We start from the raw sequence: 23,170 nt of genomic DNA, 5'->3' as shown, positions 1-23,170 counted from the left end.
CGGTTGTTGACTGAGATGGCGTCCACTGTCATCTTGGTAAAGAGGAAAAGTCATCATACTAAGCAGTCTTACCTGAGAGGGCAGTAACTTAGTCCACCTAAGGGGAATACCCCCAAATCCCAATAGGTGCAGAAACCAGAGGACACACTCCACATTACTCTGCTTTTGCTCATACCAGAACTGCCCTCCTACCTTTAACCAGCTTCATGACATTGTCCAAGAATGCTCCTTTACCTCCCCAGATACCTGCACCTAGAGACTTGTAGCATCCTTTCCTTTCTTTGCTTTTACCCCAGTTACAAGAAACTTACGTGTTTACCCATTTCCAAACCCACCAATGTTCCCTCCCCATCTAACATTTTCATATTCATTGCAGCCTGATCTCTCTCTGCTGACAATAACACTGAAAAGCATTATCTTAACCCTATAAGACATCTTTCCTACACACACTGTTCTGATGCCTTTAGCTGATTTTATGCCAGATGCTTAAACTGCAACCTGAATTGGAAAACTCCCCAAGATGAAGCCACCCAACCTCACAAAGTCCTAGAAATAGCACACAGTGTCCACACACAGTTGTTAGACTAAGATGCACCACACGAGCTAAAATAAATCAGCAAAAGCAGAGAAGGGAAACAAATACAGAAAAGAGATTCCTCCCATGCAGAGCTGAAGGCATTTTTTATTGTAGAAAATTTAATTATTGAACAGAATGATTTATATCTGATTTACACTGACCTCACACACATTGCAATTGTCTGTTTTTCGAGGTTAAATACTGCTGTTCTGAGGAGGTCATCCACTGATCATAAAGCTGTTGTTGTATGATGTCAGTGCTCAGGTTGTAGTGGGCACTTCTGCTTGATCAAGTGAGGTGCAGGTTCTCTTCCCACTCTCTGAATGGATGAACATAATGCATTCAGGAAGCTGCAGCACAATTAGGCATAAGCTTGTGTGTTGTTCACTCCCCATTCCTCTCCCTCCCCAGGAAAGAAAAAAATAGATATGTTTAAGCAAATAAATCACCCCACCTTCTGGCAAAAGAAAATAGGGAGCACTATAACTCATTTGCGTTTTAAATTATACCAGGATGTGTGGTAACAATTGTAGGCATTTCCCTCCACTTAGAAATCCCCTTGGAAGAACTGTACCCAGTCTGAACTTCCAGCATCTCTTCACACCCTTCTGCACTTCTAGTTTGATATTGTCCTTAGCTTACCCACTCTATTTTTCCTACTGTCACCTGGATATACTCACTCCTCACAGCATCACAGTTTGCTGTTCTTATCTCCTCACACTACTCCTAGGCTTATCACTCTGGATTCTAACTACTGCCCCATCAAATCCCATAGTCAACCCTGTCACGCAGACTTTAAGTCATCCTGTCTTGTTCTAAGAAAGGCCCTACATCTTGAGCCTAAGCTGATGTTTATTATTGACCTTGCTCTTCATGGCTCCAAATTCCCCAAACTGACCTTGGCTCCGCAGTCTTGATCCTGAAAATCTTTGTTCAGTTATTTATTTTTACCACTTGCTCTCCCACCCACAGTGTCCTCCAACTCTACCTACTCTGTATCCTCATTTTCCCTCAATGGCTCATGCAAAAATGACTTTTCCTCCCACTTTATTTCAATACATAATTCTATGAGACAGGAAGAGCCTTAGGTCTTCCCACCCCTAATTCCCAACATCCCACTCTGCCTCAGCAAATACTTTGGGCTCTTTCCTACATATTCCTTTTCCTCTACTGCTCCTGCTCTTCCCCTCTTTGGGACACAGCAGCTGACCAGTTCTGCCTTTATACCTTTCTGCTCACAGTCCCTAACTTGAAGTCCTTATATCATGTATTTTTCCAATACTTGTGTAGAAAGATTACAGACTCCACATTTCTCCAACTGAAGTGTATCTGGCTGGAGGGAAACTCATCAAACTGACCCCATCCCTGACCCCAGCTTGACATGTAGGGTCTGTCACATTTCCCTTTTAAACATTGCCAGATCTGATCTCAGAGACCAGGAAGGAGAGCAGTTCCAGGGTTCTCTTCATAAACAGCTCCTGGGGAAGAAATATGTGAAGCTGTGACAGAAGAATGAGAGAATGACCCCCCAAGGAGAAAAAAAACCAAAAACCAAAACCAACCAACCAAAAACAAACAAACAAGCAAACAAACCCAAAACCCTTCAAGTCAGAATGAGGACAGGCAGTGGCTGTGAATGTTCTACTGCAATGAGCTCTGAAGAGCCAGGATGAGGCTGTCAGGACTCAGCTGGGGGTCTACTGGCAGGAAAAGACACTCTAGACTGAGCAACATCCCCATCTCTCAGGTGATTTCCCCAGGAAGTCACAACACCCAAAGAGCCCTGAAAAGACTAGAGATGTAGTAGCTCTCTTCTTTCTCCCTCCCCCAAGCATTGCTGTTCCGGGTCAACAGAGCCAAGAGCAACTGGCACAGAAGACACTTTTCTCAAGGCAAGATGACAGCAGGAGGAGGAAATAGGACACGAGAAGCAGAGAAATGATGTGCCCTTAGGCTAACAGAGATGTTGTGGAGGCCAACATAGACCTTGAAGATCTGCTCAGACTACACCTCTGCTGCAGTAGGTCCTAGGAGCCCCTTAGCCCCAGCTTCCACAGAGTACCACCTGCAAGATGGAAAAATTACTTGCTAAGAACAAGCAGAGATGGGTATCACCCCTCAAGAAGTGCACTTGAGACAGGAAAAGGACTGAAAATGCATGGAGAGAGGAATGCCATCGTGGATGGTGTCAAGAATGGGAATGTGCTATTGCTACTAGCAGATTATCTGCCATCACACTTCTGGATTTATACAGGAAGATAAGAGAACAACTGCAAGCAGTTGCCACCTGAACATCATAGACACAGCAATTATTAAAAGCAGAGCACGGTGTTGAGCGGAGTATGGACCCCCATGGATCTGTGTAAGCACCAGTAAAAAGCAATTGCTGCCTGCAGAAGAGAAATGCAGTGTTTTCCCTGCTGTCAGCACCTGCGTCAGGCTCCTGGTTTCTCTTGAGATACAGTTCTTAATTGGGATAGATTGTACGTTTTCTGCTGTAGCCCTGCCCAGCTCCCAGTTTAATTGCTAGTTTATGACTTAGCCTGTTTTGTGCTTTCCATGCTACTTCTTTCCCCACTTAATCTAATAGAATTATAGAAAGTATTGCTGGGAGGACCTCAGGAGGCTACACAGTTTATCCTTCTGCCCCAAGGCAGTATTTCATTTGCAACAACATCATGTGTCTTTTGCTATCAGGTCAGATCGGTCCAAGATGTATAGAGGGTAAAGAAATGAAGCTTACCCAGGGGAGTCAATTGGCATAAAAGACTAAATCCAGCCCTTTAAGTCACTGAAGTCATATCAGAAATAACCCTAGTCCAAACGGTGCCATTTATCAGATCAGTTTTCTGAAAGACGTCTTTTCTTAAGTTTTAAGTCTCTAAAATGAACAAATCTCTAGAAGAAACTGTTCTGACATTCCCATTTCAGTATATTTAATGCTTTATTATGAACAGCACTGACCACTCCATTGTTACGACTGAACAGATCTTATCACAGTATGATCAGCTTAGAAACTCCTATTAACTCCCACAATAAAACCTGATCTTTCTGGAATTTTACATCCTGCATTTCACTCCATGGTAGAATGTCTGGCAAGACAAAACAAAACCATTAAAACAACTTTAATATGACAACTTTACACAATCAGATTTCCAGCAAAATTTCAGAATGTCAGTCAGCTTCTTAAGCTTCTTTCTTCCAAGATAATTTGACTAAAAATTCCACTTTTGTTTTCTTTCGTCTATTAATCAGTCTAAGCAGAAATGTCTGGCAGACTTGGGAATAGATAATGCCTAAATTAGGTAGATAACAAAAAAATCAGCTGGTGATGCACCAAGTTAAGTAAAGCAGGGCACAAGGGTAACAGGGATTCTGTGCAGCAGAAACATAAAGACCAAAGGAAAGGTAAGAAGGAGGGACTCCAAGGGAGAAAGAATGTTTTTTTTGTCTAATCAAACAAGCAAGCAGGAAGAAGGACTCCATCCTTTACAAATGGTGAAAGGCCTGTTTGTTTCCTCCCCCTTCCTTTGAAAATTCAGTTCTGGATGAGCTGGGTCTCTTCTAGGTTGTAAACACCCATGCTGAGCACCTACAGCACTGCACAGCTGGACGAAGTAGAGGAGCTGTAAGAAGACAACAAGCTTCCTGGCCAGCAGACAGGCTTTCTGCCTTCCTCCCACTGTTCTCCACAGTGCCTGTAATTCAGAGTGATGCTAAGGCTATAAGCAGCAAACATCCATCCCACCAGTTAGTGAACATGTTAAGAGAAACTTTTTAATGGCTTCAGACTCTTACTCATCCTGCTTGTCCAGCTCACCTACTCACTACCCTAAGCTCCTTCACACAGACACAAAACTGTTTTCCACAGCCTCCCTGCACCTGGATCCCATGTTCTCTACCCACTCTTCACCACTAGCCTCTATGGTCAAGGTAACAAATAAGCTAGACAAATAGCAACAAGCATCACCTGCATCATGCTGATATTTTATAGCACATCAGCCAGGAAGGACAGTATGTTTTGCTTTTAAAATGCATTTGGAAGGACTGGGATATTTTTTGTCAGAGATACCGTTTTGAAGGACATTAAGTTGTGTCTACATTAGTGTTTGAAAGAGTCCTGTTAGGCAATGTGCTTTAGATACAATATTTTGTAATTCTAGTCATGCCCTGTGGAAAGAGGGAAAGGGGCAGTGGGTGAATTCCTACTGCTATCTAATTAGATCACACATTTCCTCTCCCAGGCAATATATCTTTCCCTGCATGGGATGCATTTTTCTTCACTAACCTCTCAAAAGCAGCTTCCCAATAAATCACAAATCACCACTGCAAGCATTCCTTTAATGAGATCCTCCAGCTTTTATATTCATTTAATAAAACAGCCTTCACCAATCTTCATCTTACTGGTGCATTTAGACTGCTTATTTGAAGTTGTTGGAGGTCTTTCTGGTGTAGAAATTGAACTCCCTGGTTATAGATTATGTAAAATTCACTTTATCACCCATTCCCAAGGCATTCACCCCCCTACATACCACGAGGCAGGTGGCATACACACCTGGCAGGCTATTTTCAATATGAAAAGATATCTGTCTTGTGTTGCAATCACATCATCAATAGAACCACAGGAAAATGAGCTACCAAATCAAAACAAACCTTCTTTAGTTCTTTAACTAGATCAGCACAGCATCTAAAATAACTTTTATTTTTAACAGTCAGAGGTACTAGCAGCTGCAGGCAAGAGCCTACTCAACCCATGAAAATCAACAGGCACCCTCCCAGAATTAACAAAGACAACCAATGTAAAAGAAAAATGCCAGTAATGCAAATCCAATTAAAAAAGAGTGAACCTTCTTGTTACCCCAAGTCCACAGAGGAATCCTTCCTTCTTTGGAGGAAGTAAGAGCTTTTTTAGTAGGTTCTGTCATTTACTGAGGGTGGCTTCTAGCAAAAGAAACTATTTATTTTCTTTCCTGGTGGACTGAGCTCCTACATAACCTCTTTAGCTGGTATTCATCCTCCCTAGCTAATTCTCAGCATCAACACACTGTTGCCAGTGAAATGAGCCCAGCTGCTTCTCCAGATTCTTGAAGTGCTTCATAAACTCAGCTACAACATCTGCAGCCATATTTCTTATGTTCAATCCAATGTACTTTTCCTAGCATTGGGCATAAAAATGGTTATAAAATGCACATATAAAAGTCTTGAAACACAGATTCCTGAAAAGCCTGCCTGAAAAACTATTCAGTGCTTACTCTCTACAAAATTCAGCTTCCCTTACCCAGAGGAAGCTAACATAAACTGGGAGAAAAGTTCCAGTTTTGAAACCTTCGGTGTTACACTTAGTTACAGGGCACTGCCTCACCATGCATGTTTTCACATACTGTATTAGGAAATAGATTCTTACACATGCAACATCAATGTTTCACACAAAAGAGCAGTTCTCTCTAGGCTTCTACCCTTTTTGATATGGAACTTCTAGACAGACATGGCTGAGTCAGAGTAACTTAGTCAGGTTGTCTTTCATTAGTCCTGTTACCAATAGCAACATCAGAATCATGGGTTTTGCTCCAAAATTCAAGGACAAGCAGGGAAAGTTTAACAACAAAGAGGACTCTATAATTCTAGTAAGGGACTGAGAAATTATCTTAATGAGAACATGGGTTTGCCTAGTCAGGCTGACAAAAAGAAAAATGACACATAAGATGACAGAGACGTGAAGAAGAAAATATAATTTATTTTAAAATTTGGACTTTAGAATAAAAGAGGTATTCTTGCTCTCTGACCCCATTTTGCAGCTAAGCCAATTTGGATCTGCCTGCAGGAAGTCCTGCTTGCTTCCAGAGAGCTTCTTGAGAAATCTTGTGACCTGGAACCAGCAGAGGGCACTGCGTCACCAAGTGACAGCAGTACAGATGCAAGACAGCTCCTAGCAGGCAGTGACAGTGAACCACGCTGAAGAAAAGAACCAAAGAACCAGATTTTAGAAGCCAGTAACACACGTAACACTGTTATAACAGGCCTCAAACTCCAGGCACTCCGAAATCCAGCTCAGTCCCTACACATCTCAGTCTCCATGTGTTGATTTTAGGGCACAGGCTTTTCAAGCCACAGGGCCAAACCAGTCCTGCCTTGCAGAATATGTATCAAGGCTGAGTTGCTTAACCTAAAAAGCATCCTGTCAGTTTCCTCTGCTTCTCCAAATCTCTAAATCCATGCCTGTAGCAGCAGGAAGTCTGTTCAGACACCAAACAAGACAATATCAAAGCAAAGAGCTGGCAATTTCCATTCTGCCCTCCCCCTTCTACTCTCCACCTCCTCCACCCTAGCAGAATTTCAAGTGAACAGAGAACCAAGTTAGAGGTCAGGAAAGGAATGCTGAGTAGCAACTTCAGAAGACTGCATTTCCACTTGCTTACTTCTAGTTTTTTTTTGAATTACCAGAAGATGACCATGAAGAAGCAAATAGTTCATCTTTTTTCTTCTCTTTGTATTCCATCCTGCAGGATTTTGGGTACTAAAAGAAGCTTAGAGGACAAATAAGTCATCCCAGTCATGGCCCTCAAGCTAGTGAGTGAAAAGTTTCCACTTTCTCTTTGTATAGTTGGTAGAATGACTTTGCCAGGATGTGGAAAGGGGCCTCAAAATTTTTCATCTCCTTCTGTAAAGAAATAATAACAGATGGAATAAGAATTTTACTATTTCTGCTCTAACTGCTTCACAAAAGACATATTAAAACTCAGGGTGACTTAAGATAGCAAACAAGGAGGAGAGACACCAATTATTTTTCTTTACCTGAAAGAGTAGATAACTTTACAAACAGTATGGTGAAAGGAACAGATACTCACCACTGACACCTCACAGTATTCCAGGCCATGTTTCTCAGCCCACTCCTGTGCTTGTTTCTGTTCCACAACTCGACGACCAACCAGGTCTGTTTTATTCCCTACTAAGACACCTGCAGGAAAAAATTAAAAAAATAAAGGAGCAAAGGGAAAACCCCCCAAAGCAACAACCCAGAAATGCTGACTTGTTAGCAATAAATGCTGGAACATTTGTAGATGAAAAAGTTGGAGGCATGGATAGCAGTTTACAACTATCCAGAAAAAGTTCCACAAAGGAAACAATTCGTGGCTTATCTTTGTGAGAAAAGAAAATCAACTGGAGGAAGCCATGCTTGGCCCTGGCTTAAAACAAATGCTTTATGTCACATCTCAACAGGAACACAGCTGCCATCATACAAGAGGGGAGCACCTAACAGGAATCTTGCCTGTTTCTTACCTGGGATGTGCAGTCCGACTGCCTGAGCCTTCAGCTTCTCCAACCACTTGGCACAGTTTTTGAAAGATTGCTCATTGGTGACATCATACACAAGGCACAGGACATTGGGTTGCTCCCACTGCACAGAAAGAAAGGAACATTGTCACCTCTAATGAAACTGATGTGGTCAACAGCTAGTCTGTAAACACAGCAAACACAGATGCTAAGGCAAAAAGAAAAAGCTTAACATACAGGAATCCTATGCCCTGCCTGAGGTCTCACATTTCAGTTGAGCTGACTAAATGGAGAGCTGGCACTGGGAAAGATGGTTTTGCTCCCTTTCCCCATTCCTGTCTGCATGGGCCTGTTCTTATCCTTGTATCTGCTCTGGCACCCATCTGATCTCTGGGGAAACTGATTCTTCATGCTGTATCAGCGCAAAATTAATCCTAGAGAAAAAAGTAGAAAGGTTTTCTGACAGTTCAAGAACCTGAGCCAGTTGCTAAAGGGGTCCCTTGCAAACCAGACCTAGTGTGAGGTTAAAAGTGGAATCAGCCTTTGTAGACCAATGAACAATTGGGTTGACTTAGCCTTCTTCTGAAGCCTCACATCAATTAATTGATACTGCCTCCCAAAATGAGATAATACTGTGGAGACCTGTACAGGTAAGGACACGAAAGAGTGGAGGAAAATATCAAGGGCAGTATTATGCTCAAGGACAAGAATGAATCCTGACTGTAACACAAAAAAACACAACTCACTGCTGAAGTAGCAGCAAAATAAATGCTTTTCTAGAAATAAAAATAACTGTAACCAACAGCACACGGTGAATCTCAGATAAGCATCCCTATTTCTTTTGTAAGTAAACTGAATGATTACCAGCCTTCCTTCCTCTGGAAGGAAGTATGTCTTCTGGTACTTTTACAAGTTTTAGAGAGGTAGAACAGGATGCATTGGAAACCGAGGTAATTGCTCCCATTTACACTAAAGACAAAGTCTGCTACATCTGCCAGACCAGGGAGCTCAGATCTTCAAAGCAAAAGCACTTTTTTGGAAGGAGAGGACTGTTACATAAGACTTACCAGTTTCTCCAGCATTTCAGAAAATAGATCTTTTCCTGCAGAGTCAAAAATGAAGAATTCCTGAAAGCGGAAGCAGAAAGAAGGCTCTTGCCAGGAAAAATGCTGTATAGGGAAAGATCTTGAAAGTAAATGCTGGAACTTGTAACTCCTGCATTTTCTCCAGTACAGCAGTGTGGTGTCCCTAAGGGACAAGCTCCCGACATTGAAAATACTGCAGTTCAGATAGTTTGAGAAAAGAAGTAGTAATTTTTTCACTTTTAACCAATAAAAGGCCCCAAGGCCCCAGTAAGGTTTCTATCCCTACTGGAAACAGAATATGTGGAGCAGGACAGTGACCTGCACTGTTTATGCAGAATTATACACATGGTCCACATTCCACTAGTGAGAGCATAGGGCATTAAAGAAAAATAACACGGACATTCCAGCCTCTGTAGTTCTAAGAAACATAAACTAAAGCCTAGTGCTTGAAAGGACTGAACAGAGTTCTAATAAAGCTGGCTACAGCTTTGGTTTAAGATGTCATGTTGGATACAAGTAGGTAAAACTTTTATTTTCAAGATTAAACTAACCCTGGAGTATCAGCAATTGAACACGATCAGCCTCATTTCTCTAATGCAACTTAATGGCCTTAGGAACATGCAGAGTGATGATCCACCAGAATGAGACTGAAGTGAGGTTTGAGCTCTGGAAGCCTCTTTCTGACCCAATTTATATCACAGAAAAACTCACCACACTATCACTTGTCTCTGGAACTGATACAGCCTTCACCAACAGTTCTATGCCTGTTGTCTGTCAGGAAGAATCAGGAAAACAAGGATCAGAAGAGTTTTTATGAGCCTGTCCTAACTATGCTTTGGACTGAGGCAATTCTTGCGAATCATTGCAATCCCATCAAAACCAGACTGCTAGGAACTCCTCACAGCTCTGGTAACATACTCCCACCTACATGTCAAAGCCAAGTAGATTTGCTCTGATGGGGGAAAAAGATGGAGAAGAACCAACATCCAGAGGTTTGCTCATACAAAGCTAAGGGTATTAGCTGAAATCTGCAGGGCTGCATTCACTACCACTTTGCTCCTCCAAAGCACGCCTTGGAACAATTTGCATCAACCACGTGATCAGCTAACATAAGGGACTAAGGTTATTTGTGTTTTTTCCACCTTTTATCTTTTCCTCCTTTGTAGCTTGCTTGTTTGTTCTATTTCTACACTTAACTTCTGGTTTCTGTCTTTATTTCAATGAACAAACATATTTTAGGATCTTTTTTTTCTCCACACTCATATTCCTCTTTTTTTACTTTACTTATATTTACTTTTATTTTTATCCTGCTTCTGATTAGTCATCACCATTGATTCTCACACTGAAAGACTGCAAACTGTATCCTCTTCCTCTGGGAACACTTTCTGTAGATTATAATTATCTTGGGGCTCTGCAGCGCATCTTCATGTTTGCATAGTGATAAGTGCACTGTCCACACGTACATTTAATAGCTTAAATTAAAAGCTTTCTCCTTCAGCAATGCTTTATCACAGAGCACTCTGTAAAGGGGGAAGCTTTCTAACACCACAAAATCTAATGAAAACACTGGTTCAGCAGGAAAATTATAAAATTAACTAAATTACCCTGCATTAAGATTCAAAACCAGCACCCATATAATGTAAAGACTTACAGAATATTAAATGCTTTCTCTTCACAATCTTAGGTGTAAGAGAAAGAAAACCCTGTAAGACCACACCTTGAATGCCTCAACTTAAAATATTTTTTCTTTTGTTCTAGAACTTCTTAGTTTTCTCATGCAACCCACGGAAGTGTTTGACAGCTGTTTAAGCCTGCTATATCCTTACCAGTGTGTAGTTCTTCTGAAAATGAGCCCCATCATTGCAAAACATCTGGGCTAAAGCACTCTTCCCCACAGCTGCATCTCCTGCAAAATAAAAAACATACATTTCTTTTGTTTCATCTTAGAGATTCTTATTTTCCCTCACTTCTGTTACTGTCACATGCCGTAAGAGTCTGGATGCTGTAACTCTGAATATAGGCATGATAACTGTCACAAGGAGCACAAAACAATCTAAAAAGTAATACCCCTGTGGGGAAATAAATATTGCCATTATGCATACTGGTGCTGACATCAGATTTCTGCTCCACAAACAAAAGTAAAGGGCCTCCCAATCAGGGTGGAAAAGCTATTTGTTTAAAAATCATGTCTACCCCACAGCTTTAACCTGAGAATTAAAAATTTCCCAGATATGTTATAATGCAGAGAAAACCACAATGTGATGCAGGAGACTGTGCTGCATAGAAGACTATTTCCTCTCCTTAGGTTACCCACTTCCTAGATTCAAACCCTTGTTATATATTGAGATGAGGGAAGGTACATGTCATTTATACGCTATAAAGCTGCTTAAGCTGGTAACATTGCTCCATGAATTCTCCTTGCTGCCCCTAGAAGAGCAACTCTTGCTGACTCAATGCTGCTGGTGGCTCATCAGTTGCATCCTGGATGTAACACAACGTCACTTGGCTGGAGAGAAAGAACTGCTAATTCATCCCGACATGGAAGGAAAACCAAGGGGCTTTAGTTTTCACTTTTCTAGAGCCAAGGCTTTCTGGTATGGCTTGCACAACACTTCAGGCAAACCTGGCATCTGCCTGCTTTGGCCAGTGATTACAAAACTGTAAGATCCAAAGCAATGGCAGAGAACTGCAGAATTCACATATGCCTGTATTACTCCATGAAAAATATCATCATCCTTGCAAAATGCAGCCTTAACCTTGTTCCCAAGGGGTTTATCCTCTTTTCACATTATGTCTCACTATCCTGGGTAGTTCAAAGGACAGAAGCCAGGAATTAAGTATCTCAGTGCTTCTAGTTTTACCCTTAAAACATTCATGACAGCCAAGCTGGGAATACAAGTCTTTTATGTTATGTTGTCAATAAATAAACCCAGAAAGGGGCATTTTTTGACCCTATTGGCTTTCTAGATGTTTTTTGAAGGAAACTGGGAAACTTACCTTATCATATAATATTGTAGAGGAGAATGGGTGTTGTGGATAGTGAGAATTGCTCCTAGATGCATTTACCAAATGTAATTCTTGTTTAAACATTTTTAGCATGCTTGCTCACTTTGAGATGAGTTGGGCTCATAATATTTAGACAAGAAAATCTGGTAGAGTCAGCTTGTTTGTTCCCTGATCAGTTCAAACTTATGCTGAAGACAACATTCTGTTCTGAGTGGAAGCTATTTTGTATTTCAATAGACAATTAGATCTGTCTTTGTAAAATGAGATAGAGAAGCATACATTGCTCCAAATTGCGTAGGCACCATCCGGTGCAAACTTTTAACTTATGTATTGCCTTTCTTCAATTTGCCAGCCCCAGTTGTTCTTTCCCTCTTCTTCTTCTTTGCCATCCTCTTAACCCGTTACATCACTACACTTTCTCAAAATGAGCTTCCTTGCATTTTTCATTTAGTTTGGTCTCATCTGCCAGTACTGCACTCCACAATATTTATTCCATCCGTATTTCCATGGTTCTGCCAGACTCTGTAGTGTGTCTCTAAAACACTGCTACTGCCAACTCTCTTCCTCTAATGAAAACCTCTTCATAGTGTCTTCATAGTAAGCTCAAACAACATCTTTTCTGTGTATCTGTAAATTACCCTTGAGATAACAGAGGAATGGCTTTCTATTGTCAGGTTAATAGTCTTTTGTTTGCTAATAAAAGCCCTTTTTTGTCCTGCTGTTCTCTTTGACCTTGGTGGCTCCCAATACTGTGAGCAACTCCTGTCTTCATAGTAATTTCCTTAGGTACACAAGAGTTCCCTGGTTTTGCTTCTACCTATGAAATTGCTCTTTCCATTTTCTTTCAGGTTGTGGCTACTAATTTCTTGTGTCTCTTTCAATATATTGGTCTCTTCTGCAAGACAGAAGTTATTTTGCCTGGTCTGCCTAATCAATTTTTTTTTTCTAACACATGGATATCATTGTGGTACTTAGAAGCACTACATATGAGACAGGACCTTGCTCTTCTTTGTGTCACAAACAGAACTGAAAAGGCAGCTCCAGACCCAATTAGGATGAAGTATATAAATAAGTCATCTAAACAAAACCTATGTGAATTTAAAATGGCTATGGCTTTTGGTAACACCTAAACAACAAAACTTTAAAGGCATAAGCAAAGCCTATGTATTTGAATTTGGAAACTTCCAAACTGGAAATGATGTGTCAGTTTCAAATCCAGAGGACAGGCAAAAACTCATGCCATCCACAGGAACTATCAACAGAGGCTCAAGAGAGATGAATTCATCTGCATTTGCTAAAAATCACACCTCGCATTGTGCAAGTTGATAGTTAGTGGCTGCTGCAGTTAGAAAAAAACAGTAAATTCTTCATTCTGGATGAAAGAAAACCTAAGAGTTAAACCTGGGAGCTGTCTACACACAGACTGTTCATGGATTTGTGCTTCTGCCTCAGCATAGAGGGAGGGAAAAAAAACCAGAAACCACTTTCTTCCCCTAGTGTTAACAGTCAGCTGTATTTACTTTCAACACCTCCATAATCCATCCTGACTAAATAAACCAGTGTCTTCACCTCATTTTTTTTCAGGTTAACCTCCAGTTTGCTTGGGGAAAAAAGGGTGCCCCTGTGAAGTGCACATACTTTGTCCTACACTTTATTAAGGCTTCACCTTTTCATCATACTCTCTGAATCATTCCAACTTCTGATGTGAATTTTTCCTCTAGCAAAAGGCAGTCTCCCACATGAGGCAGGACTCAGCTGTTTACCCCATTCCCTTCACACACTTTTTTTTCTTTTTCTCCTTCTCCTTCTCTTTTTTCTTTCTTCTTTCTTTCTTTCTTTCTTTCTTTCTTTCTTTCTTTCTTTCTTTCTTTCTTTCTTTCTTTCTTTCTTTCTTTCTTTCTTTCTTTCTTTCTTTCTTTCTTTCTTTTCTTTCTTTCTTTCTTTTTTCTCTTTCTCTCTTCTTTTCTTTCTCTTTCTTTCTTTCTTTCTTTCTTTCTTTCTTTCTTTCTTTTCTCTTTCTCTCTTCTTCTTTTCTCTTTCTTTCTTTCTTTCTCTTTCTTTTCTCTTTCTCTCTTCTTTCTCTTTCTTTTCTCTTTCTCTCTTCTTTCTCTTTCTTTTCTCTTTCTCTCTTCTTTCTCTTTCTTTTCTCTTTCTCTCTTCTTTCTTTCTTTTTCTTTCTTTTCTCTTTCTTTCTCTTTCTTTTCTCTTTCTTCTTTCTTTCTTTTTCTTTCTTTTCTCTTTCTTTCTCTTTCTCTCTTTCTCTTTCTTTTCTCTTTCTCTCTTTCTTTCTTCTTTCTCTCTTCTTTCTCTCTCTTTCTTCTTTCTTTCTTTCTTTTCTTCTTTCTCTCTTCTTTCTTTCTTTCTTTCTTTCTTTCTTTCTTTCTTTCTTTCTTTCTTTCTTTCTTTCTTTCTTTCTTTCTTTCTTTTTCTCTTTCTCTCTTCTTTCTTTTCTCTTTCTTTCTTTCTTCTTTCTTTCTTTCTTTCTTTTCTCTTTCTCTCTTCTTTCTCTTTCTTTTATCTTTCTCTCTTCTTTCTCTTTCTTTTCTCTTTCTCTCTTCTTTCTTTCTTTTCTCTTTCTCTCTTCTTTCTCTTTCTTTTCTCTTTCTCTCTTCTTTCTTTCTTTTCTCTTTCTCTCTTCTTTCTCTTTCTTTCTCTTTCTCTCTTCTTTCTCTTTCTTTTCTCTTTCTCTCTTCTTTCTCTTTCTTTTCTCTTTCTCTCTTCTTTCTCTTTCTTTTCTCTTTCTCTCTTCTTTCTCTTTCTTTCTCTTTCTCTCTTCTTTCTTTCTTTTCTTTCTTTTCTCTTTCTTTCTTTCTCTTTCTTTCTCTTTCTCTCTTCTTTCTTCTTTTCTTTCTTTCTCTTTCTTTCTTTCTCTTTCTTTCTCTTTCTCTCTTCTTTCTTTCTTTTTCTTTCTTTTCTCTTTCTTTCTCTTTCTTTTCTCTTTCTCTCTTCTTTCTTTCTTTTTCTTTCTTTTCTCTTTCTTTCTCTTTCTTTTCTCTTTCTCTCTTTCTCTTTCTTTTCTCTTCTCTCTTTCTTTCTTCTTTCTCTCTTCTTTCTCTCTCTTTCTTCTTTCTTTCTTTCTTTCTTCTTTCTCTCTTCTTTCTTTCTTTCTTTCTCTTTCTTCTTTCTTCTCTCTTCTTTCTCTCTTCTTTCTTCTTTCTCTCTTCTTTCTTTCTTCTTTCTCTCTTCTTTCTCTTTCTTTCTTCTTTCTCTCTTCTTTCTTTCTTCTTTCTCTCTTCTTTCTTTCTTCTTTCTCTTTCTTTCTCTCTCTTTCTTTCTTCTTTCTCTCTTCTTTCTTTCTTCTTTCTCTCTTCTTTCTTTCTTTCTTCTTTCTTTCCTTCTTTCTCTCTTCTTTCTTTCTTTCTTTCTTCTCTCTTCTTTCTTTCTTTCTTTCTTCTTTCTCTTCTTTCTTTCTTTCTTCTTTCTCTCTTCTTTCTTTCTTTCTTCTTTCTCTTCTTTCTTTCTTTCTTTCTTTCTTCTTCTTCTCTTTCTTCTTTCTTTCTTTCTTTCTTTCTTTCTTTCTTTCTTCTTTTCTTTCTTCTTCTCTCTTCTTTCTTTCTTTCTTCTTTATCTCTTCTTTCTTTCTTTCTTCTTTCTCTCTTCTTTCTTTCTTTCTTTCTTTCTCTTTCTCTCTTCTTTCTTCTTTCTTTCTTTCTTTCTTTCTTTCTTTCTTTCTTTCTTCTTTCTCTCTTCTTTCTTTCTTTCTTTCTTTCTTTCTTTCTCTCTTCTTCTTTCTTTCTTTCTTTCTTTCTTTCTTTCTTTCTTCTTCTTTCTCTCTTCTTTCTTTCTTTCTTTCTTTTCTTTCTTCTTTCTTTCTTTCTTTCTTTCTTTCTTCTTTCTTTCTTTCTTTCTTTCTTTCTTTCTTTCTTTCTTTCTTTCTTTCTTTCTTTCTTTCTTTCTTTCTTTCTTTCTTTCTTTTTCTTTTCCTTCCTCTCTTTCTTTCTCTCATTCTCTTCCTCTCTTTCTCTCATTCTCTCTTGCTTTCTTTCTCTCTTTCTCTCCTCTCTTTCTTCCCTTGCATTTCACCCAGCCCCACTACCCTTCACACCCTCCCTCAACACCTCTCCCGATGCCCCGCATGCCCTAGGAGGGAGGGCATTGATACCGGCAACAACAGACACCCACACCTCCTGTCCCCACCTACCTACGCTCCCCACCCCTCTCCCGTCGGCTCCTTCCACTCCTGCGCTCCATCGGGGCTTCCCCGGTGAACGGCTGAGAGAAGCCAGACCACCACCCAACCAGGGCTCCCCCCACGATGAGAAGGCCCGGTCACCTCCGCCACGCTGCCGGCCTCGCCCCACCCCACGGAACACGCTTTAGGCCACTACCTCCAGCAGGGCGGATGGGACCGGACGGGCCGGACTCACCTGCCAGGAGGCACTTGGCAGCGAGCTTGACCATCGCCCCGGGGCCCGAGGGAAGGCTGCGAGACCGGGGCTGGCGAGTACAGGGGCTGCCGCCACCGTGCTCTCCGAGGCCTTAGCAACAGCGCGGCCCTAGCAACCGTAGGCCCTGCCTCCTCCAGGAGGAGGCTGCCCGCACAACTCGGTTGGCTGTGAGGTCTGCTCATCAATGCAATTCGGCGTTGTTATTGGTTCTCTGGTCTTGTCCCGCCCACTGATCGTCCTGTCACTCAAACCCGAGTTCCCGCCCCTTCTGGGCTCTAAGGCCGGGCTGGCGTGCTCGGCAGTGCGCGGTTACGGGGATAACCGCGTAGTTTCTACCCAGCAACTAACTACGTTATCAGGGAGCGGTTTTTTTATTGGGTTGAGCACAGGGGGACCCTACCACATACTCAAAATTAACCCAGGTAGGGACAGAGCAGAAATTTTCAGGGAAGCAACTCAATGTGTAATAAGCGTGAGGAAGGACAAAGGAGGGAACAGACAAATAAGAGCGAGGGAGAGAAACCTCCATTCCCTGTTTATATCCTCCCACGGAATGGGATCTCCCGCCACCCCTACCCTGGCTGGGTGCCTTCCTGCGCATGCGTGCGGTGACACACTCCCTCCCCCCCCCCCACCCTACCGTTTCCCGCCTCTCCTCTCCTGTTGGGCGGGGCTGGGGTGCTCGGAGCGTGCGCCGGCGGTTAAAGGCGGAGGGGTCCTGAGGGCGTTGGCCGTTGGCCGAGGGCGGGTGTGTGAGGGGGACAGAACTGGGAAGGGGCGTGCCCTGTGTCCTGTCGCCGACTGCGACGGATCAGTCACTTGGGTCACCTTACCCTAGGGCTCAGAGCTGGAGTCAAATCAGAGCGGGATTTAGAACTGCGATGCCCCCCTGTGCACCCCGCTTTGTTGGTTGCTGTGTCTCCTGATTCAGGAGGTCACAAACCTCCTGAAGATCACGGTGTGGGTTGGGAGTTGGGTCAGTGTGTTTACAATAGGCTGTTTGTGAGGCTCGCGTGGTCCGATATGGAAGCTGAGCAACGCTTCTCAGCCTGGGAGAACTTTTGGTCTGTTATCCTGTCCTGGAATTGATATTTTGTCATGCTTTTGACTATGTTACCCTGAAAAGTTACCTCTGACAGAATCAGAATCATAGAATCAGCTGGGTTGGAAAGGACCTCTGAGATCATCAAGTCCAACCCTTGATCCACTACTGCATTGGTTACCAGACCATGGCACTGAGTGCCACATCAGTCTCTTTTAAAAACCTCCAGGGATGGAGAATCCACCACCACCCTGGGCGGGCTGCCCATTCCAATGTCTGATCACCCTCTCTGCAAAGAATTTCTTCCTAATATCCAACCAAAACCTCCCCTGGCAGAGCTTACGTCCATGCCCTTTTGTCTTACTGATAAGTGCCTGGGAGAAGAGCCCGACCCCTCCCTGGCTACCCCCTCCTTTCAGAGAGTTGTAGAGAGTGATGAGGTCTCCCCTGAGCCTCCTCCAGACTGAACACCCCCAGCTCCCTCAGCTGTTCCTTACAGGACTTGTGCTGGATCCCTTCACAGCCTCCTTGCTCTTCTCTGGACCTGCTCCAACACCTCAATCTCCTTCCTGAACTGAGGGGCTCAGAACTGGACACAGAACTCAAGCTGTGGCCTCACCAGTGCTGAGTACAGGGGCAGAATCCCTTCCCTGGACCTGCTGGCCACGCTGTTCCTGATACAGGCCAGGATGCCATTGGCCTTCTTGGCCACCTGGGCACACTGCTGGCTTATGTTCAGCTTCCTGTCAATCCAGACTCCCAAGTCCCTTTCTGCCTGGCTGCTTTCCAGCCGCTCTGTCCCCAGCCTGGAGCTCCCCATGGGGTTGTTGTGGCCAAAGTGCAGGACCCGGCACTTGGACGTGTTGAACCTCATCCCATTGGAATCAGCCCAACTCTCCAGTCTGTCCAGGTCCCTCTGCAGAGCCCTCCTGCCTTCCAGTTAATCAACACTCCCCCCCAGCTTAGTGTCATCTTTCTCACTGATTTCTTCACTACTTTCTTAGCATCTCAGAATTTTATTCATTTTTTCCTCTCTTTGTTATTTTTTAATCTTTCACACTGCAGTAGGATGGTTGGTTCCTTTAATTATTTTTCATATATTTATGAAAATATTTTAAAATATTTTTCAAATATTTTTACTAATATATAGGGTATAAACTTTGCTTGGCTACACAAAGGTTGTTTACTGGGAAACATAGAATCTGTTTACTGCACCAAGTAAGTCTGGGAAGAAGAGAGAAATCAATACTGGACCTGTGTTTGGGTTGTAAGATTGAATATAGCAAGAGTAGGGTTCATGGGAAATACATTTTTTGAAGGTTTATTTTAACGTCAAGGTAGTCTCTGCTTAGAAGGAAGACTTTCTGGTCTTTTCTAGAATCAATGATCAATTAGACGTGTTTGGAACTACATGACATGTCTGCTAGACATCTAGCCAGACATGTAAATAACCTAAAGATAACAAGCACCTATAGCAAAATCAAAGGAGAGTTTTCCATGCACATTAACCTGTTTTGTTTTCTGTGATAAAGATATGAAGGGGACTTTAGCCTGAGTGGGCTGGTGCTTTAACTGTAGATGATGAGTGTAGTGAGGTATAGTAATGGAGTGACTACTTGGGGTTCCTTTAAAAGGAAAAGAAAAAATTAACCCTAGGTCTCACTATTGCTTTCACTGTTATCCCTTCCTTTCCTGAATTCTGCATCACATAAAGCAGGCATGTGGTTAGGGATCTTCTCCATTGCTTACATTTAATAGCTTACCTCCTTTTTCATCTTTCTGCCTTCTACTCTATCCTCCAAGAAATTCACTTGTCTCTTTGTTGTTCCATTTTTGCCATCTTTGCATTAGCTTTGTTGTTTATTTGTAATACTGTCCCAGTTTACTGACAGGTCTGGATGTGAAGGCTTTGAGGCTCCATTATGATCTACTTGAGACGTATTGATTGTGGCTGTAAAGTAGTGGTATCCATCAGCATGTACTGAGGTATCAAACTCTCTACCATTTTACACTGTGTAATAGAAATGTAATAGAAGGCATGGATTTTGTTGGAAGGAAGATTTTCATTACTATTGGAAAATTCTGCCTGGAATCTGGCTTGTTTGCTACTTTTTTTGTTAGCATCCTGGTCCTTCATCTCATTCCCTTGTTTCCTGCTTAATGCTGCATGCACTTGCACACAGGACTCTTAATGGACTTGTGTTCTCTTTATTTCTGCTGTCCTTTTGCACTATGTTGGTTTTTTTTTTCCCCACTCTCAATCTTTTCCTCTGCCTGGCTTTTCACAAGTAGAAGTTGCTCCCTTAGCAGCATTGACAGTGATAGATGAAGGGTGGAGTTGCTTATCTACCCTTTGTAATCCAAGCAGAATTGCAGTTTGCTGCTAGCAGTCCACAGGGGCTGCTGCTGAATAAATTGGAATACTGGTAGCTGTGCTCAGTGAAGCTTCTCTCATCTTGAATATGTAAGAAAGAGAGGGGAAGAGAAACCGTGTGGATTTAAAAAAAAACACAACAACAAAATAACAGAGGCTGATGTCTTCACCCTAGAGACGTGCTTATTATATTAAACCCTTTAAATACCAGGTAAGGAGAAAAAGAGCACTCTTTTCATTCACACATTTAATTTTTTCCTCAAAAAAAAAAGCAAGATTCATGTGAGGTGCCCCTTTGCTAATGTGATCAGGATAAGTTGCCCTGACAGCCACAGGACCCTGAAATTTGAAGTCACATCCTGTAGGCAGTGGTCCCAAAATGACAGATAAGCTGCATGTGTCCATGGGCAGCCCACATTTCACCAGGCTGCAGAAGGCAGCAATAGTGAAACTGCAGCTCCAGTGGAAGTGGCAAGGGATTTTAGAAGCAAGGTAAGGCTTTATAATGAGGATTAAACCAAGGTCATTCAGTCTTTTAGACTGATGTATGACTTGTGGTGCTGATTGTGTCGGGCACTGCACAAGTCACTTCGTTGTCTCCTTCACAACATATACCTGTTAAAAAGTGATTTTTGTGAGGCAGAATTCACGGATCTTTCTAGAACCTGTTTCTGTAGTTATTCATGTATAAATGCAAACGTTCTGGATGTGTTCTGAGTTGAGCAGGTTACAACGTGTAACTTGTACGTGCTGCCTAATAAAAGTTACTGAGGAAGAAATGTAGCTTTTCTTGGAGTAAGTAATGCTTCTCAGGAGGGCATTAATGTTGAAGAAAAGAATCAGTAGATCTTCCTGTAAGAAATCTCTTAAATGCAAAGCCAGTTCTCTTTTAAATCTTATACTACTCAAAGGAAACAGCATTACAAAACAACATCAGAGATATCTTACAAATGAGTGAATATTCAGAGCTTGTGTAGCTGTTTAAATCTTTATAGTTTCTTATAAAATTGACTATGAGTGTTTACTGATATGTCTGGAGAGCTTTGAAAACTTCAAGAATGGTTGTATAAATTTTATTGTAGATTTCTGCTCGTTACCCTTTCCCCAAGTAGTAGAATAAATAGAAACTTTACCTGTTTTGAGGGCTACTTCATTTGGCATCCCTCCAAATTGCCTTTTGTTTCTCTTCAGAGTGGGGCTATTAGTGGAGAAGTATGAATTTGATTGCTTTATATATCACTGTTGATAGGGGCCTTATGTTTCCAGGTCTCCAGATTTTGGTCTTTTGTGGTAAGGACTAAGGTGCAGATATGAAGGCTTTTTGGCTGAGATTCGGTGCACTGAAATATAAGATGTTAATGAAATGGTTGAATCACCCAAATGATTTATTGGCAGTTACAACACTGCTTCTGACTGAACTGCCATATCTATCATTTATTTCTGATTTACTACATCGGGAAAGTGAAAGTTAAAAATGAATGGCAGCTGTGGCATCAGCAAAAAGTGGGAAATTATTAGATGCAGGGCAGATACCTCTACAAGGTGGTAAACTTGGTTTGAGTATGCTAATTGTAACTGCTATGTCCTCTCTCTAGTATGGAACGAAGGGTGGATTTGTCAAGGATGCATTCAAATCCAGATGGATAAAGATAAGGAGAATGTTGTGAGAATAATACTGCATGACTTAAAATTCCAGCTTGAATCCTTGTTTGTTCTTGCACATGTAAGCTAGGAAGAGTACTGGGAAAAAAGCCTAAATCTTTATTTAAGTTTTAGCAATATGGTTGGTCGGAGATCTAGAACTTCATACAGAAAGTCTTTTCATTGTCTAGATCTCTGCCTGGGGGAGTATCTGTGACAGACTGAGACCTTGCTGTGGCATTGTGTGTGGCTGGCACCTTTCTAAGCTGTGAGTATCCTATTATCAGAGCAATCATTGTCGTGCCCTTTTGCACAGCGCTTTGCATAGGGTGAATGGGTGCTGGTAAGTGGGTGTTGAGTATGCTTCTGCATCATAGGGAAGGGGTTCATCTGTCAGATGCAGGGTACAGGAATACATGACCTCTTTAAATGAAATAGCAGTAATTCCAACCTGCCAGTCATTATGTGGTGATAATGACTATGGTATCAGCTGGGAATATTTTTTTTTTGATCTATAGCTGCTCTCTTCTTAGAAAGCAGCTGCTAGGTTTATACTACTGCTATATCTTATGTTAAAAATTGTAAGACAGACTGCATTCAAATAATGAAATTTAGTAAAAAAATAAAAGGTTATGTTTCAGCTTATATTCTGGTTAAGTTTTTAGGGTTTGAATTTTCAAGGTTTTTTTCTTCAAGTGTGAGAGCTAGAATTTTTTTCCCCTTGCTGAAAACTGAGTGGGAGCCACGTGGCTCCAGAACCTGGGGGTCTAATGGAAGGAGAAGGAATTATTTGAGATTAATTTTTATTAATTAATTCCTAATTAATTTTTTAAGAGTTTGCAACACTCTGTTCTATCATCACTTTTCTAACAGGTTAATTTTTAGGAACAAATTTTTCCACCTTGTTCATGTCCTTTGTTTTCATTGTCAATTTATTAAAATGTGTTTATATTATAATGAAACCTCTTCTGCTTTAAGCGATCCTCCCTCTAACTGTTTCAAATCCTTTCTACTCCAGATTTCCTTTTCCCTATGTCCCAGACCCTGAATTTCTTTGTTTTTCACCCTCTGCCCCTGTCTTGGTGGTGTCTGTCCAAGTATCATTGCTCTCGTACTTTAAAAGCAATGGTCCCCTTCCTGCATTCCCAGTAGCTGCTCCTTCCCATTTGTTGCTGTTACTGGTCAAGGTCCTTGTGGCTTTCTTACAGATGTAGTTTCCTGCTTCTGATGAAATCTTGAACATCTGGGCTACCCAGTAAACTGAAAATTCAGAACAAGAAGTATCCTAAGCCTGTAAAGATAGAATACACCCAGGAAGAAAATTATGTGGGAACCCTTCATCATAGCTTGTTCTAAGTCAATAGACTAGGTGACATTTCAGGTTGATTTTGACCTACCAAGCCTTCAGTGGGAAATAATTTAAATTCTATTGTATCAGTTATCCTCCTTTGGAGCATTCAAAATGAAAATGCATTTGAACAGTAGGATCCTCAGCCACCCAAAAGAGATGTCAACTCATTAAATCTATGGGCAAATGTCTCTTAAGATTCGTCTTCTTTGCTAAGGCTATCACGTGTGAGCAAGAAAGTTAATACATGCAGAGAGGAACAGAAAAACACTGGCTCTGGTAATGGAGATTGTTACAGAACATAATTGAACACTGACTGCAGCAAAGCTGAAAGGAGACTTGCATTACAATGACATAAAATCTTTATTTTTCCCCTAACCTCTGATTTCAGCTGTCTGACTAAGAGCAGGTGCTGGGCAATAGCTCAGTTTCAACAG

General features: G+C 41.2%; 1 protein-coding gene across 7 annotated transcripts; it reads right to left on the bottom strand.

Moving 5' to 3' along the window:
* Positions 1 to 679: 679 nt before the first annotated feature.
* IFT27 (intraflagellar transport 27) lies at positions 680 to 16,456 on the bottom strand. Of its 7 annotated transcripts, none has more exons than XM_030458138.1 (7): positions 16,269 to 16,430; positions 10,761 to 10,840; positions 9,646 to 9,705; positions 8,917 to 8,976; positions 7,856 to 7,973; positions 7,423 to 7,532; positions 680 to 896 (listed from the first exon to the last, which is right to left on the bottom strand). In XM_030458138.1, the coding sequence occupies exons 1-7, from the start codon at positions 16,339 to 16,341 to the stop codon at positions 831 to 833; spliced, it is 567 nt and encodes a 188-aa protein (XP_030313998.1). In that variant the 5' UTR covers positions 16,342 to 16,430; the 3' UTR covers positions 680 to 830. The 7 variants fall into 7 exon arrangements, with proteins under 7 accessions (XP_030313998.1, XP_030313971.1, XP_030313978.1 ...); XM_030458111.1 differs by lacking the exon at positions 680 to 896 and adding an exon at positions 6,292 to 6,529; XM_030458118.1 differs by lacking the exon at positions 680 to 896 and adding an exon at positions 6,292 to 6,529 and having other exon boundaries at positions 16,308 to 16,430.
* Between the last annotated feature and the right edge of the window lie 6,714 nt (positions 16,457 to 23,170).

Source organism: Calypte anna, chromosome 1 (genome assembly GCF_003957555.1).
Source record: "Calypte anna isolate BGI_N300 chromosome 1, bCalAnn1_v1.p, whole genome shotgun sequence".
Classification (NCBI taxonomy): Eukaryota; Metazoa; Chordata; class Aves; order Apodiformes; family Trochilidae; genus Calypte; species Calypte anna.
Note: the sequence above shows the minus strand (reverse complement) of the source record. Positions and strands in the feature narration are given on the sequence as shown.